This window comes from Microtus ochrogaster, chromosome 16 (assembly GCF_000317375.1).
Source record: "Microtus ochrogaster isolate Prairie Vole_2 chromosome 16, MicOch1.0, whole genome shotgun sequence".
Lineage (NCBI taxonomy): Eukaryota > Metazoa > Chordata > Mammalia > Rodentia > Cricetidae > Microtus > Microtus ochrogaster.
Window position 1 is genome coordinate 15,667,177 of NC_022018.1, and position 15,316 is coordinate 15,682,492.

At 42.9% G+C, this 15,316-nt stretch overlaps 2 protein-coding genes across 2 annotated transcripts in view; both read left to right on the forward strand.

Moving 5' to 3' along the window:
- Nucleotides 1-1,710: 1,710 nt before the first annotated feature.
- LOC113456854 (amyloid beta A4 precursor protein-binding family B member 1-interacting protein-like) lies at nt 1,711-2,687 on the forward strand. The gene is made up of 2 exons (XM_026783117.1): nt 1,711-1,774; nt 1,898-2,687. The coding sequence occupies exons 1-2, from the start codon at nt 1,730-1,732 to the stop codon at nt 2,408-2,410; spliced, it is 558 nt and encodes a 185-aa protein (XP_026638918.1). The 5' UTR covers nt 1,711-1,729; the 3' UTR covers nt 2,411-2,687.
- Nucleotides 2,688-13,362: 10,675 nt separating this feature from the next.
- The window catches only part of Pdss1 (decaprenyl diphosphate synthase subunit 1), a 37,474-nt gene continuing 35,520 nt past the window's right edge, over nt 13,363-15,316 (forward strand). Inside the window, exon 1 of the mRNA XM_005354761.3 lies at nt 13,363-13,582. Coding sequence (XP_005354818.1) covers nt 13,454-13,582 — 129 coding nt within the window. The 5' untranslated portion in view covers nt 13,363-13,453. The remainder of the gene's footprint in view (nt 13,583-15,316) is intronic.

Genomic DNA, 15,316 nt, shown 5'->3' on the forward strand with positions numbered 1-15,316 from the left:
ATACATAGATACATACATAGATACATACATAGATACATACATAGATACATACTTAGATAGCAGATAGATACATACATAGATACATACATAGATACTTACATAGATACTTAGATAGCAGATATATAGATACATACATACATACATACATACATACTTAGATACATACTTAGATAGCAGATAGATAGATAGATAGATAGATAGATAGATAGATAGATAGATAGACAGACAGATAGACAGACAGACAGGAAGGCTGTAAAGGATAATATAACATTTCTCCATAACTTATTTCTATAAAAGAGATTAATGATGATTAATTTAAATCTATATAAAAACCAAAGCTGACTGTAATTTAGCTACTAATTCAGTTCATATGTCTCAGGTGACTAAATTCTACTGAGCATTTCTTGCGGTTCTGAGCAGCTTTAGGTAGCTGTGGCACTCTCCTGCCACCCACATACTAGAGTCTGTGGGTGCAATTTCACTAATTTACTTCGCTCACCCCTTCAGTTGTAGACATGATAACTGGTGTTTACTGAAAGCCTTAGCGTTTCTGAAAGCCATTTCAGACTTTTCAACGCTGTTTCTCTAATCTCTGCAGACCTGACAGTGTTCCATGCAGTGTTCTTTCTGTTTACATTTTCACTATTTCTGTAACATTAGTTGAAAAGAGGTATTTTTCAAAGCCAGAGAAATTAAAGAACCCCAGAAATCATTTCTATGTCAATAGCAATACCCAAGCTGCCTGATCTAAAAATTTTAAGAAATTTATCACAAGTTAATTAGCTTAGCGTGCTAAGTAAATAATTGAAATTCATTGGAAGTAGAAAAATATCTAAATTTAATCTTCAGTGGTTCAGGCTGCTAAGCAGAGGGAAAAAAATAAAACAGAAGCTGATAAAGTATAAATTGAAGTGATGGTGGTTTTCCCTAAAACATAATCATTTAATTCAGTGCCTGAAACTGCTAGAGATGTTGAATTTCATAAATGTACCGTTGTTATCATTGTCAATACTTCTATTGACAGAACCGGATGCTCTAGACTCTAGAGAGACTCAAGCCAATTCAGGTGCTCGGACCTCTACAAACGGCACATACATCGTGGTTTTACTTTAAGAAATCATCAAGGGCTTATCGCCCTTGGTTTCATTATAACCCAAGGCAGATGCTGTTCAATTTCTACCTGACTTTCACTGCCCTCCCCCACAGGATAAAAAGAGAGAAGTAAAGAGTTTAGACCAGGTGTCCCGCTTCCTATTACTCCCATTTGAAAACTTCTATGGTAGTGGGTAGCGCTTATTATTGGCTCCTCCTTTGAAGTCCACAGTCTGGAAACCAGAACCTTTGTTCTGGGAACAGTAATGAGTAGAAATAGCACCCACAATCAAGGAAACAATGGAACATGCGTTCTACCGGGAAGAGATCCTTCATGGCTGGTTTGTAAATACCCAGACAAAATTATTCCTCTCAGCTTCTTCACTTCTGCGGTCTTAGGTCTTGAGTAGGAAGTCTTAGGGAACCATCTGGCTTTCAGTTTGAGTTGCCTGGAGAATGAGGTCTTTTTGGAAATAAAACTGAGAGAACCCACAAGGAGTTAGGATTCATTAATACTTTAGAGAAACCATCAGCTTCTGCGTAGGACTTGCCTGATCTAACGATAGTAAACACTTCCTAGAGTGAATGTGATGGAGATGCCCAGTTACAGAGAGTGGTGGTTGGAGGTTCACATCTAATGGTGTCAAAAGCATCAGCTATCAGTCCTGTACCTGCAGCAGAGGTGACCTCCCGAACACACTCAGTCCCAGTGTGGGAGGGAATGGGGCAATCCCTCTCAGGGTCAATGTCAAATGACGGATGTGTTGTCAAGAATCATGAAAGCTTTGCTGTCACTTTCTTGAAGGAGGAGAAGCAAGGCTTGGGTAACCACTACCCAGCCGTGCCCAAGGAGAACCATGGCCCAAAGTCCAGCCTGCCACCACCCCCTCCACTAAGACGATCTTCGGACACCTGTGGCAGCCCCGCCTTACCACCCAAGTCCAAGGGCCCCAGCAACTCCTCTTTCCCCGCCCCGCCCGAGGACTTCCTGCCGCCCCCGCCGCCTCCGCCCGAGGAAGACAGCGACAGCGAGTTACCCCCACCACCACCGGGCTTCCTGGAGGAGCCACCGGACTTCATTCCACCGCCCCCACCGGCTGCGGCTGTTGAAGGCTCTGCATTGCCACCACCGCCACCACCCCCGCCCTGTGTCCCCCAGGAGACGACCAAGTCATCTCCAATGCCCCCCAAAAAGCCCCCAATGCCCCCCAAGAGGCAGGAGAACCAAGGACTCCCCGGTGCATCAGGGAGCGGCGAGCAAGATTTCATGTCGGACCTCATGAAAGCTTTGCAAAAGAAAAGAGGCAACATGCCCTAGGGATATCTGTTAGCGCCTGGGGTCATTTCTAGCTCCATCCATGTTTTGGTCCTCTATTGCCGTGGCATCTTGATCATTTTAGTAAAATGTTTTCCGACTAAAAATCATACAAAACTCTTCACTGTTGTAAATACTATGTTCGCATCCATTAAAGTAGCGGGGATTTCAGACTAACTGTACACATCCAAGCACACACGCACATCCTGTGTGCCTCCACCTGAGTGGGTTTCATCTTGCAGTCCAGGCTCACTGGACTAGGTTCGTTTGATTGTATTCAGAAGGCTCAAATCTTAAAAATTAAAGTTTATTTGAAAACAGTATTTCTAGAAATAGTTTATAAGACTTGTATGGTGTCAACACTATTTGACTTTCTAAAAGATTTAAGCTCCTATGCCTTCTCAAGTCTTGTTGGTCTATTTTCCTTCTCAGTGCCTATGGTCTTCAGAAAAAGCAAAAGAGGGAAAAGAAAGAGAAAGAAAGCAGATCTTCATTTCTTTTATACGCCTCAGCTGATTCCATCTCTGGCCCTAATATTGGTTTTCTGTGTGGCTGGGTAGGTTGGTTATTGGGTTCTGAAGTGCTGTGAAGGAACGCAGAGGTGCCTGCCCATAGGCAAATGCCTATCACTGAGCTACAAACCCCTAGTCCACTTTTTGCATTTTGGGGTTTTGGTTTTTTTGTTTGAACCATGACCACATACACACAACACACACACACACACACACACACCACATCACACACATGCACATGTGCCTGGTCATGGTTCAAACTTAAAAAAACAAAAACTAAATTGGGAGCATGGGGACCTTGTTGGGGGAATGAAGGTGGGAGGGGAGAGGCAGGGAAGGGAGCAGAGAAAAATGTAGAGCTCAATAAATATCAATAAAAAATGTATAAAAGAAAAGAAAAACCAAAACATGAAAGTACAGCAAGAAGGCAGAGGCAGGGGACTTCCAGGAAGGTGACCTCAAATGTTCTTAAGGAATTATTTGAAACTGAAGATAAACACTTTACTTCAAATAGCACCCCACGTATATCAATTCATTCTGGTTTAAGTTTTGTGACTTTATATCAGTGCTGTAAAACCATAATTTCTGGTCCCTAGGCAAAGCCCAGACATTATTTATGCAGATTCCTGGGACAATACCGACAGGCATGATGACATAGTTTTATTAAAGACTAATTCTGAGATTTAGAGTTTGGTAAGAAGTGATGAATGTCTGTGGCCACAGAGAGGTCCAGATTTCTTAAACCTGACAGATTAATGAAGCCATTACAAAGAGCTCAAGACAAAAGATCTTTCGTAAGGACTGTAATCTGCACTTACAAATGTGGATCAAAATAACCCCCTGGAACCAGGTGTGGTGGTGTATGCTTGTAATCAAATTGGAGGCCGGTCCTGGCTATGAAGCAGACCCTGACTCAAAAGAAAAACATAGCAACAAATACAATTGCTACCCTGATTGCAGATCAGAAGCATTTGTATAACTTAGAATTCTGCTCTCCTGGAGTCAAAAGAGTAGCAAGTCATTTAGTTTTGTTTTGGTTTTTTTTTCAGAATATACAAACTTGGGTTTCATGGTCATAGCTATAGAAGGAAATATGGGTTCCCATTGACAGCCAAGCTGTCTGCAGGATGGAGGCAACCTGGAAGTGACCCAGCCCACTCTGCCAATAGAAGGCTCGGACTTTATATAACAAAATTGCCTGGTGAGAATACATCATCTCCTCTGCCATTCAGGGCAGAGTCCCGGTAGCGCATGATAAGCATGGTCCTGAGCACCCAGGTCCTAAAACTGGTTCTGTTTCCATCTTTGTCATTGTGAGTACGTCGACTTCACCATCGCTCTACAAACTCCCAACTTTCTATCAACACCTAGAGGTTTTCCCTAATTGGAAAAGCTTTCTGAAGGAGACCTCACTGGCCAGGGGAGTGAAGCGTCATTCTTTATTAAGCTGTGTATAACCAGAGTGTGAGGCCAGTAATGAAAGCACTGGGCACTCATTGCCATGGATCAGGGGAGGGAAAGGACCAGACCCTCGGTATCCAGAGGGTAAAATGAGGATGCAGTGTAATGGGCATCATAGGCAACCCTGAAAGCATCATTTAGACATGTTGCTAAGAGACGGAGGCTGCAGGTCTCACGGAGTTGGTGTGCACTCTGTCTCTTAAATTCTACTGTGCCGGATCTTTTCTTTATCAGAGAAAGGACTGTAAAAGCTCAAAGTGACTATGATGCTCTCAAATTCTAACCCATGATACATATCTGAGGAGAGCTACTGAAAAGAATATCAATATGGTTGTAGCCGACCAAAGCGCTGGCACATTCGGACTCCCCAGCTCTTCCCTCGTCTGTTTTGCCTTCCTGTGTGAGCACAAGTTCAATACCGAAATCTTATAGTCTGAAAACCTAAAAACCTGGGATGCTTTCTGTGAACGCCAAACAGACGTTTGCCTTTTCTAGTCATAAGCACCACCAGGCAGTGACTACCACAGTTTCTGCTCAGTGGAGCAGAATTACTTTGTTTGACTGAGAAGTTGCTTCACAAGAAGACAGTTGAAGTCTAGGGAAGTGTTTGGATGAGGAACATTCAAAATCCAGGGATAAAGACAATGGTACTAATCTTGATTTATAAAACCTATGTCATCAGGACCAATACCCGTGTAAAACCCGCTGTAATTTAAAACACAGCATTTGAACCAAGCATGATGGCATGTGTCTTTACTCCCAGCACTTGGGAGACAGACAGTCCAAAATGAGTCTGTTCTACATAATGAGTTCCAGGACAGTCAGGGCTACATAGATCTTTTCTCAAAGAAATAAAAAGAAAAAAAACAATAAACAAACAAACAAGAAAGCAGCATTTGATGGTTTAATCTGACACATGATAGAATTTGAAACAAGTTTTTTCATTCTTTTATTCTCTCTGTCTGGCTTGATCTCTCTGGCTTTCTCCTATATGTGCATGCCTGTGAGCGTGCGTGCGTGCGTGCGTGCGTGCGTGTGTGTGTGTGTGTGTGTGTGTGTGTGTGTGTGTACGCGCGTGCGTACACGTGGGCACCCTTAAAAGTCGGCAGACAGTATTGGATCCCCAGGAGCCAGAATTCAGTCATGGCAGTAATGAGCCACCCAGTGTCAGTACTGGGAACCAAATTCCTTTTCAAGAACAGGAATTGTTCTTAACCACTGAGTCATCTTTCCAGGCCCTAAAATAGGACTTTTACAATAAGTCTTCAAAGGGAGAAATACACATTCAAGCCTCTGCTACATGTGTCTGAAGAGGAACGCACTAGATGAAGGGGAACGTGAATAAAGTAATCCCACACTAGCTCCAAACAGGGTTTAATAAGGGGTTCTTTATTTAAGGGAAGACTCACAGATCACAATGGGGAACAGGAACGGAATCCAGCATCCAGGTATGAGAGTGGAGAGAGAGAGAGCAGGCAGACCCACACCATTTTGTTACCTAAAGGCACGCCCAACCTGGTCCAGCCTTTCCCTTTTGTCTAAATAAAAGAGTTCCAAACCCAATACAAAACTATATACAATAAAAACACAGATATCAAGTATAAAAAGTAGAATTACAACCAGCATAAACAATATTAAGCAAGAAACATATGCTAAATGTTTCAATAATTATTTTATCCAAAGGAGTCTAAGTGTTGTAATAGAAATGTCTTGGCTAAGTCATAAAAAGAAAGTAACTATGGCTATCTAGTCTTTAACCCCATCCAAGACCTGAAAAGGGAGATAATATTACTTGAGTAAGCAGAAGTGCAATCAAGCAGCTTCCAAAATGTGCAATAGATGACAGAGACCACTGGCTACCTGGACAGTCACCCAAAGTCACATTTGTAAGGTTGGAGCAACCAACTTTGGCTAAGGTCTAGAGTAACTGACAGACCATTTTCAGAGGTAGACAGATTTTCAAAACCATCTTACCCTATCTTGGCAAGGTTTGACAATCTTTTTCTTGTATCAGTCTGACCATGCATTTTGTCAGTTCCTTGCCCAAAGGCCAGTTTTGCCAAGAAGAAAACAAGCTCCAGGTGGAGTGTCTTCGGTGCTCAACATTCTCTCAGAAATAAATTGGTGCTGCCAAGAGCAACCATGTCTCACATCAACAGAACCCTAAGTTATTTAAATGCCATATTCTACAGTTCTTCGGAGTGGTTGAAGATTATCTATCTATGCAAAATACAATCTCTGTGTATCTAAAGAACCTGATTAGTGAGACAAACATGGATGACTATTGACCTATAATTCTTAATACCTATATAACTCAAAAACTAAGACTTCATATTAGAATATTAAACAGTCTTTAAACAATTGTGCAGCAAATGAAGATAATGGTCTCAAAATGTAAATAATGTATAAGTATATTAATCAGAGGTAGAAATGTATAATACAATATGATAAATATATCCTAAAATTGTATCAATATACAAAATATCTTAAACAGAGGTTGAAACATGCATGCATGCATGCATGCATACAATATGACAAAATAATTTTGCATAGTTGTACAAATATTGTAAACAGAAATAGGATGAGTTCATGTCAAGATTATTGACATACCAACAGGCAGCACTCATTGGATTTAGAGGGTTCTTTTGTTTAATTTTTTTGATTTTTTTTTCAAGACAGGGTTTCTCTGTAGCTTTGGAGCCTGTCCTGGAACTAGCTCTGTAGATCAGGCTGGCCTCGAACTCAGAGAGATCTGCCTGCCTCTGCCTCCCGAGTGCTGGGATTAAAGACTTGTGCCACCACCACCCATCTCAAAACAATTTTAAACATAAAAAAATGCCTGTCTCTGCTACTTGCTTAAAACAAACTCATAAATTAAGAATAGTAATATTATCAGCAGGATTTCCTGTTGTTGTTTGGGCTTTTATGAGATAGGGTCTCTACTGTAGAACCCAGGCTAGCCTTGGCTTCATAACCTTCCTGCCTCTGTCTCCTGAGTGCTGATAATATAGGTATGTACCACAATACCCAGGAAGCATTTCTTTAAATACACAAAAGTTGAGTATTTTATTGAAACAAATTAACCTTTCCTTCTCATCAGAAGAATGAAATAGTAACAAAAGCCATGAGGTTCTGAAGCAGTAGGCTGTGGCAAATCAGAGACCACAGTTGAAAAAAATTCTAAATTTTTACAAAAGTCATAATTGTAAGGTTTTCAGAAGTTTAAATTTTAGAATTCCCTAATACTGTATAGTATAGCTTTTAAGAATATGGGAATCATTTTCAAAGTGAGTGAAACAGTTGGAGAGATGGCTAAATGGTTAAGCTGCCTCGCTGCCTGCCCTTCCAGATGACCTGGGTTTGGTTGCCAATGCCCAAATCTGAGATCCACAAGCATGTGTAACTCCAGCACCTAGAGACCTAATGCCCTCTTTTGACTTCCATGGGCACAGAGGATCAAAAGAAGATTAAAGGAATAGAAATAAGTAATGTAAGAAAAATGGACAGAAGCAAAAGTATTTAACCTAAAACAATATATGAAATAGTCAGTTATACTATTATGATGGACATTTCTCATGTCCAGTTAAGAAAAGTGAAAGAAGTAGAAGCCACTAGGGAGTTAAACCAAAGTGAACTACAATTCTTTTTTTTTTCTTTTTTCCGTAAAGGTTAAATAGAAGAAAAGGGGTTATGAAGATCAAAACCTTCCCACAGAACTAGAAATGTTTCCCCTATTCCAAATTACTTCTACATTAAAAACCCACATACCTAACATGTTATCAGAGACTTGCTTCTCAATTTCCTGATACATTTCTGGGTAATTCATCCCTGAAACTAGAGAAATTACCTTGAAGCCCTGCTTGTCAGAATCCCAAGGTAGAATGTAGCAGCCCCACCACACAGACATTCTCTGAGCAGACAAAGGAATGCAGCTCTGTGGGAAATACAATGTTAAAGATTTCCACTTGTGAGCCAAAGACATAGATCCAAAAGAAGAGGCACTTGCTGTGAAACCAACAACCTGAGTTCGGTCCCCGAGTCCCACATGGCATAAAGAGAGAGTCAGCTCCCTCAAGTTGTCCTCTGACCGCCACATGCACATTGTCCACACATGTGCACATGGTAAAATAAATAAATTTAATAAAGAAATGTTAAAATTTCACTTGTAACTAAAGCTACATCAATTATTATTAAGAATGTGAACATATTACCACACTATATACCCAGAACATGGAGTCTTTTGATGGAACTCTTGTTTTCACCCTGTCCTCATAAAAATATTTACCTATTATAGGGTTCAGGTTGATGTTTAAAAGCAAAGCTGTGATATGGGAAAACATGAAGCACCTGTTCACATAATTCCAAGAAGGTAGCCTCTTCCATCCCCAAGCTCATCTGCCATATCCGAAACTAAGCCGAAAAGGGAAAGTTTATGTCAACTATTCTTAATAGCAGCTTTTATAGTTGGGGTTATTTTGTCAAAATTGAGACTATAATATAGCATATTAGGACTGTAACGATAACAGAACAATGATGAAAATAAACTCAATCAATAGAACAGAAGTGAAATTCAATTTTTAAAAGGCAGGCATGCCTGTCACCATGCCTGGCTCTGCCTTTCCAATTCTAGTAACCCGAATGACTTTGCTTCTTAGCCTGCAGTACTTAGAAGAAACAAGGAATTAACTAAGCCAACAAACCAGAGCCTGATGTAACAATTATTGCAATAACTGACCGAGCGCTTCCCACACACTTCCTAGTTTAATGCTTACATCAACCTTCTGAACTTTACTGCTGGTCCTAGAACATAGTCCTCAGAACCAGCACAACCCCAAGACCAACAGGGTCTTTCAGTAGTCTCCTCGGACTCTCTCCTTTCTCCTACTTATAGTCCACATCTTGAACTTGTCAAGACCTTGCTTCATTTCTACAATGTACCTTAATTGCTTACAGTTTGCTACATCAGCCACTACCCAGGACCGCAATGAATCTAGATTTAATATATTTTCAGCCATTTTACAACTGTAGAATTATTCTGGCAAAATCTTAATCTGTCATTCTGAGACTTTCACATTAGGTTACTTGGCTTTGGGCTACATCTTTTTTTAAATTCCCTAGAAATTTACAAAAATATTGCTTTGTGTTATCCTGACTTTTCTAGTTCCATTCTTAAAAGTTTAGTTTTAGCGAGGGTTGTAGCACACTCCTGTGATTCAACACCCGGGAGCCCGAGGTAGAGAAATCAGGTGTTTAAATGCAACCTCTATATGCTGACTTCAAGATCTACGTGGGACTTTATTTCAAAGTACACACACACACACACACACACACACACACACAGAGAGAGAGAGAGAGAGAGAGAGAGAGAGAGAGAGAGAGAGAGAATTAGATTAGTTGTTGTTTTTGTAGTTCTGGGATCAAACTCCAAGCCTTAGCAAGTGGCCTGTCACTGAGCTACATCCTATCCCACATTTAAAAAGCTCATTTCTAACCTTATCACAGAAAGAAATGACAGTAGCTAATCATATGTTATAATGATATTCTCCTAGGCACATCTTGTTAGTGTCTCAATATGCTAATAGCAGGGAAAATAATGCAAAATAAATTTACAGGACAGCATATCCACCAATAATTTTACCTGCACACAGGGAGTAATGTCTTGGATCTCACCTGGTGGTTGCTATCTGTGAGTCCATGGAACAGAACTAAGCACTGTGTTTCTACCACTTACAAGCTGGATTAAGTCACCTGTTTCTGAGACAGATACAAGTCCAAAATATCTCCCAGACTTTTCCTAAGACATGAATAAAATCTTTTAACAGTGTTTTAAAACAGAGACTGGTGGAAGAAAAGTGCAAGGATAACCCTCTTCCAAAAAGGTATTATTATTTCCTCATGAGAAATGTCACAGTTTGAATCTGCAGTGTCCCCAAAGGGTCACATTTTGAGTGCCTGTTTTGGGACCCTTTGGGTGGTGGTCTGAAGTAAGTCAGTAAGGAAGTAAGGGTGGGCTTTTGAGCTTCTGGTGCAGCCCATAGTTCTCTCTACTCTGGGCTTTCTCTATGTTGGGGAGAGACTACGCCATTACCTTTTCTTGACTATCATGGACTTGAATCTTCTGAAACCATGAGTCAAGACAAGCTCTTTTTTCCATGAATCGTTTCTGCCAGTTATTTTTGTCACCGTGACATAAAATTAGGAATCACTATCACCTAGCTATAAACCCTGTGACCTACAATAGCGACCTGCCTGCAGGATATACTCGTGCAGAGGTGGCATAAATGTTATTGGAAGTAACCAACTTTCCTCTAAATCTCAGGTCCATTCCATGACTCGACACTACTGACTAGATAAGTCATGAGTCCAGGGGAAGCCTACTACTGTTATTCTGTTAGAGGAACACAGCAATGAAACGACTCCTAGTGACACACTGATATGCCCATAGATCAGTGCCTTGCTCAACCCTCATCAGAGAAGCTTCTTTCAGTAGATGGTGAAGAGATTCACAACTGGACAATGTTCAGAGAGAGAGAGAGACTTTGGAGCTCTCAGTCTTAAGTGGGATGTCTTTACCAAATCCCTTCCCTCAAGACTAATATATCTATGCAGAAGAGGAGGTACGAAGATTTTAAGAGCCAGAGTGGGTAGATGGCTCTAGAAGCAGCATCTTCCAGAGAAAACGGGACTAATGCACATATGATCTCACAGAGACTGTGACAGCATGTACAGGACCTGCACAGGTTCAAACCAGACAAAATCTCATCATTGAGGAGGGGGAGTAGATACAAAGTCCCATCCCTAACCAGTAAGCTATTTGTAATTGATACCTACTGGAATGATTTGTCTTATCTATTTTGAATAATCTCTACACAAAAAAATGCCTGGCAGAATTGTGGATTGTTATCCTTCCCTGTGTGACTTGATTCCTGTTTCCCTAATTGGAAAAAAAAAAAAAAAGATGGCCAATAACAATATCCTATTGTGTAGTAGGAGCTGTGGGCCTCTTCCCACACCCCGGCTCCCGGCCGCCTGGCTAGCTTATGCCCCGAAATAACAACACACAAATTTTATTCATTTAAACACTGCCTGGACCATTTCTATTAATGTGTGTAGCACCGAGGTGTGCTTACTGGGAAGATTCTAGCCTACATCCATCCTGGGTCAGAGCTTCATCGCATCTGCCGGGGAGAGGGGAGCATGGCGTCTGTCTGAGGCGTCTTACCTCACCTCCTCTTCCTCCCAGCATTCTGTTCTGTTTACTCCACCCACCTATGTTCTAACCTATCAGGGCCAAGCAGTTTCTTTATTAATTAACCAATGACCTTCCTCCATCACTACTGGGCAGAGCATTGCCAAGAAAACCAATGAAATGTTTAGTACTACACTCTTTTTTAAAATTTATTTTTTTCTCCTTTATTGCATCTTGACTGTGGTTCCCCCTCTCCTCTACTCCCAGCACCCCCATCACACACACACACACACACACACACACACACACACACACACACACTTACCCTCTCTCCCAGATCCACAGGTCAGGCCTCCCATGGGGTATCAACCAAACATGGCTTATCAAGTTATAAAAAAACTAGTCACATCCTCTCATATTAAGGCTGGACTAGGCAACCTAATAGGAGGAAACGTTTCCCCAAAGCAGGCAAAACAGTCAGAGAAAGCCTTGCTCCCACTGTTAGGAGTCCCAGAGGAACAGTAAGCTACACAACCATAACATATATGCTGAGGACATAGGTCAAACCCATAAAGGCTCCCTGATTGAGTCTCTGCGAGCCCCTAAGAGCCCTGGTAAGTTGATTCTGTGAGCCATTTTCTTATGGTGTCTTGACCCCTCTGGTTCCTACGATCCTTCCTGACCCTCTTCTACAGAATTCCCTGAGCTCCACCTAATGTTTGCCTCTGGGTTTCTTTATTGCTATGCTATTATCTTGGCAAAATCTACCTGTTGGGTTATTTCATTCATTCATTGATTCACTCATTCATTCCATGTTTGAATGGAACCCTAAGAATGGAGCAAAACAAGAAAAAAGTATGATTCATAAAGTTGCAACTGTTTATTTCTTCCTAAGAGTTAACATGGGAGCACAGTAAGTTTCTTCAGTTTCCCTGGTGTTTGCATTGCCTCTCATTGACTTATGAGCATGTATAATCTTTTCATCAAAGTGTTATAAGCCCGGCAGTGGTGGCGCATGCCTTTAATCCCTGCACTCAGGAGGCAGATATCTGAATTCGAGGCCAGCCTGATCTACAAGAGCTAGTTCCAGGGCAGGCACCAAAGCTACAGTGAACCCTGTCTCGAACCCCCGGCCCCCATGCTGTTTAAACACCAGAATAAATTCAACAGCTGAGCCAAGCAAAGCAAACAATAACAACAAAACCCATGTATGTCCCGGGCTGTTTCGTATGCATTATCAAATAGTGTTGGGCACGGCAGAGTATGTCAGTAACCTCAGCACCAGAAGGCTGAGGCAGAAGGATGATGAATTTGAATCCAGCCTGGTCTACATGGCGAGTTCATATAAAGAAAAAAAATGAATTCTGTGTAGTTCATTACACCCAAGAGTGGGCCCCACATATCCAGGTGTGAACAAACTGCCAAACTATAGATCTTAACTCTCTAAGGCTTTCAGAACAGAGTCCAAAAGCCGAAGGAAGAGGCCAACTTAGCTTCTGTTTCACAATAACCTTCATCGTAGACTAATTACACGAAGTTGGCACTTCCGAGACGGAGTGCAAAAGTCGACCGAGAACTTGGTAGATCCGGCGCGCGAGGAGCGCTGCAGAAACCGTAGCCTCAGGGTTAGCAGGAACCGGAACCCGATTTCTCCACACTTTGTCCTGAGTGGGACGACAGTTCGGACGCACATTTCTGATTAAAAGCAGACGCGGCTCCGGGCCGGAGCGAGCAGCCGGAGAGTCGTGGCAAGCGGGAGACCGCGCTGCGGGACTGAAGGGAGCAAGGTGCCACCGCGCGCTTCCGGTGCCCAGCTTCCGGCTCCGGGTCCGGGCCTGGGACAGAGGCGGAGCCACTGCCTGCCGCGACTTTCAGACTAGTATTATGGCTACGCGCTGGTGGTGCTGGCGGCGGGGCTGCTCCTGGAGGCCGGCGACCGGGAGGCCGCGGCCGGGACGCCCTGGCTGTGCGGGGCCGCTCGGGACGCGCGCCGCCTCGGACACCCGCGCGCAGGTGAGGCCAGGACACGCGCTCTGCCGGCGGCGTAGAGGTCACCGCGCCAATGACAGCAGGCGACCGAATGAATGGGAGGACGCGCACGTGCGCCCGGGCCTGACCCGCCGTGTCCGCTGGAAGGGACGCCGGGGGAGCGGGACCAGTCGCGGGGCCCGAAGTGCAGAGCAGCTGCCCGGGCCCCCCGGGGGACATGGGGGCTGAAGTGGGAGCGGCGGAGCGCAGCCCTGTTAGTCACAGAGACCGGGTGTGTCGGGACGACGCAGTTCCTTCCTCAGACACAGCCAGAGCCAAAGGGACCTCTGCTCTCATTTTCCTAGCAATTTCGGATTTCGGATGCAGTTAGCCTTAGAATTCGGGAAGGGTGTGTGGTGATGCAAGGTTGATGCTAGTTGGGGTGGACCCGACTTCAGTGCTGAGGTGTTTCGGAGGGAAAATACACCTGAAAGGCGCTGGAAGGACACTAGAAGGAGATGAGCTGGAGGGTGGCATGAGAGACCTATGACTTCCTCGAAGTAAAATCATTATCTAAGAATGAGTCCTCGAAATTCTCCCCTGCTGCATTTGCCTCTAGTTTGGTTTTTCTCCCCATCGGATTAGCACTGTAAATGGTTCTCTGGTTCTGTGTGAGTGGAGTTTGCCCAGCCGTTGGCATTACCGGACAACATTCTCAGACTGACTTTTGAAGCTAGAGTTTTTCACTTTGCGTTTTGGAGACCTTTTCTGCCACACAGTAATTGAATGAGGGTTCACCTTTCATCTACAAAGAACCCACCCCTTAAATTTGGGTTTCTGATTTTAGTAAGATTTGTTATGCTTCATTTGGCAATGTACTTATCAAATGCTATACCTATATGAGATATGTCGCATTTATAAATACCTGCTTTGTACTAAAGTGGATGCATATAAAAAGTTATCCAAATAAGAATTTGAAGAGAAAATGCAACCTTATCTACATAGAAAAGATAATATTTAAGAGAATGTCGTGAGCCACCTCTTTGGGGTGACTTCTGCTGCCCACGGTGGGTTTGTATGTTCCAGGGTAGGGGCATGAGGATTAGAACTGTGAGGTAAGAGCAATTCAGCAAATACTTAATGCTGAACTCTGAGTCTGTCTAGTGTTTAATTTTCAATACACTTTTATATCCCAATACGAAAGGGGGAAAGAAGGCAAAAAGACTGCTTTAACATGATAAAAGCAACAGTTACTTGCTTCAGTACTTGAGACATCAAACCATTATTTCTTAAGAAAAATATATGATGTTTGGGGCAGTGAACCCACCCCACCCTAGACCATGTATCCTTCTGGCAGCCACTCGCTAAGTCAAACCTATTTCCAAAGAAGGAGCAGAAGTATGCTTGAATTCTCTGACCTTTGGTCAGGGTGGAGCGGATCTACCACTATGGCCATCTTAATGTTCAGAACACCAAGTAACCACACCCTAGGTAGCCACACCTCTTATAAACAACTTTGTAAGAGCAAAAGTAAGCTCAAAAATCTCTGACCTTCAGACAAGGTGGAACAGGCTCACAGTTTTGGGTTCCCAACAGAGAAGAAGGGTGTGTAGGGAGAGTCTTAGACGACAGGCTTTGCAAGGTCTGTCTCAAGATTGTAAGCCTTGGGTCTTGGTTTTGATCTCCGTAGATGTGGACATGTTTTGAAGGTGGCATCCACCATAAGATGCCACTGCATACTTTTTGCCTTGGCTTTTTGCTTCAACAAGAGAGGGAGAG

Excerpts from the sequence above, each read along its gene's own strand:
- LOC113456854 (XM_026783117.1), top strand. The coding sequence starts at position 1,730 with ATGGTGTCAAAAGCATCAGCTATCAGTCCTGTACCTGCAGCAGAG. Across the intron at positions 1,775-1,897 it reads GTCCTGTACCTGCAGCAGAG|GAGGAGAAGCAAGGCTTGGG; the intron begins GTGACCTCCCGA and ends ACTTTCTTGAAG.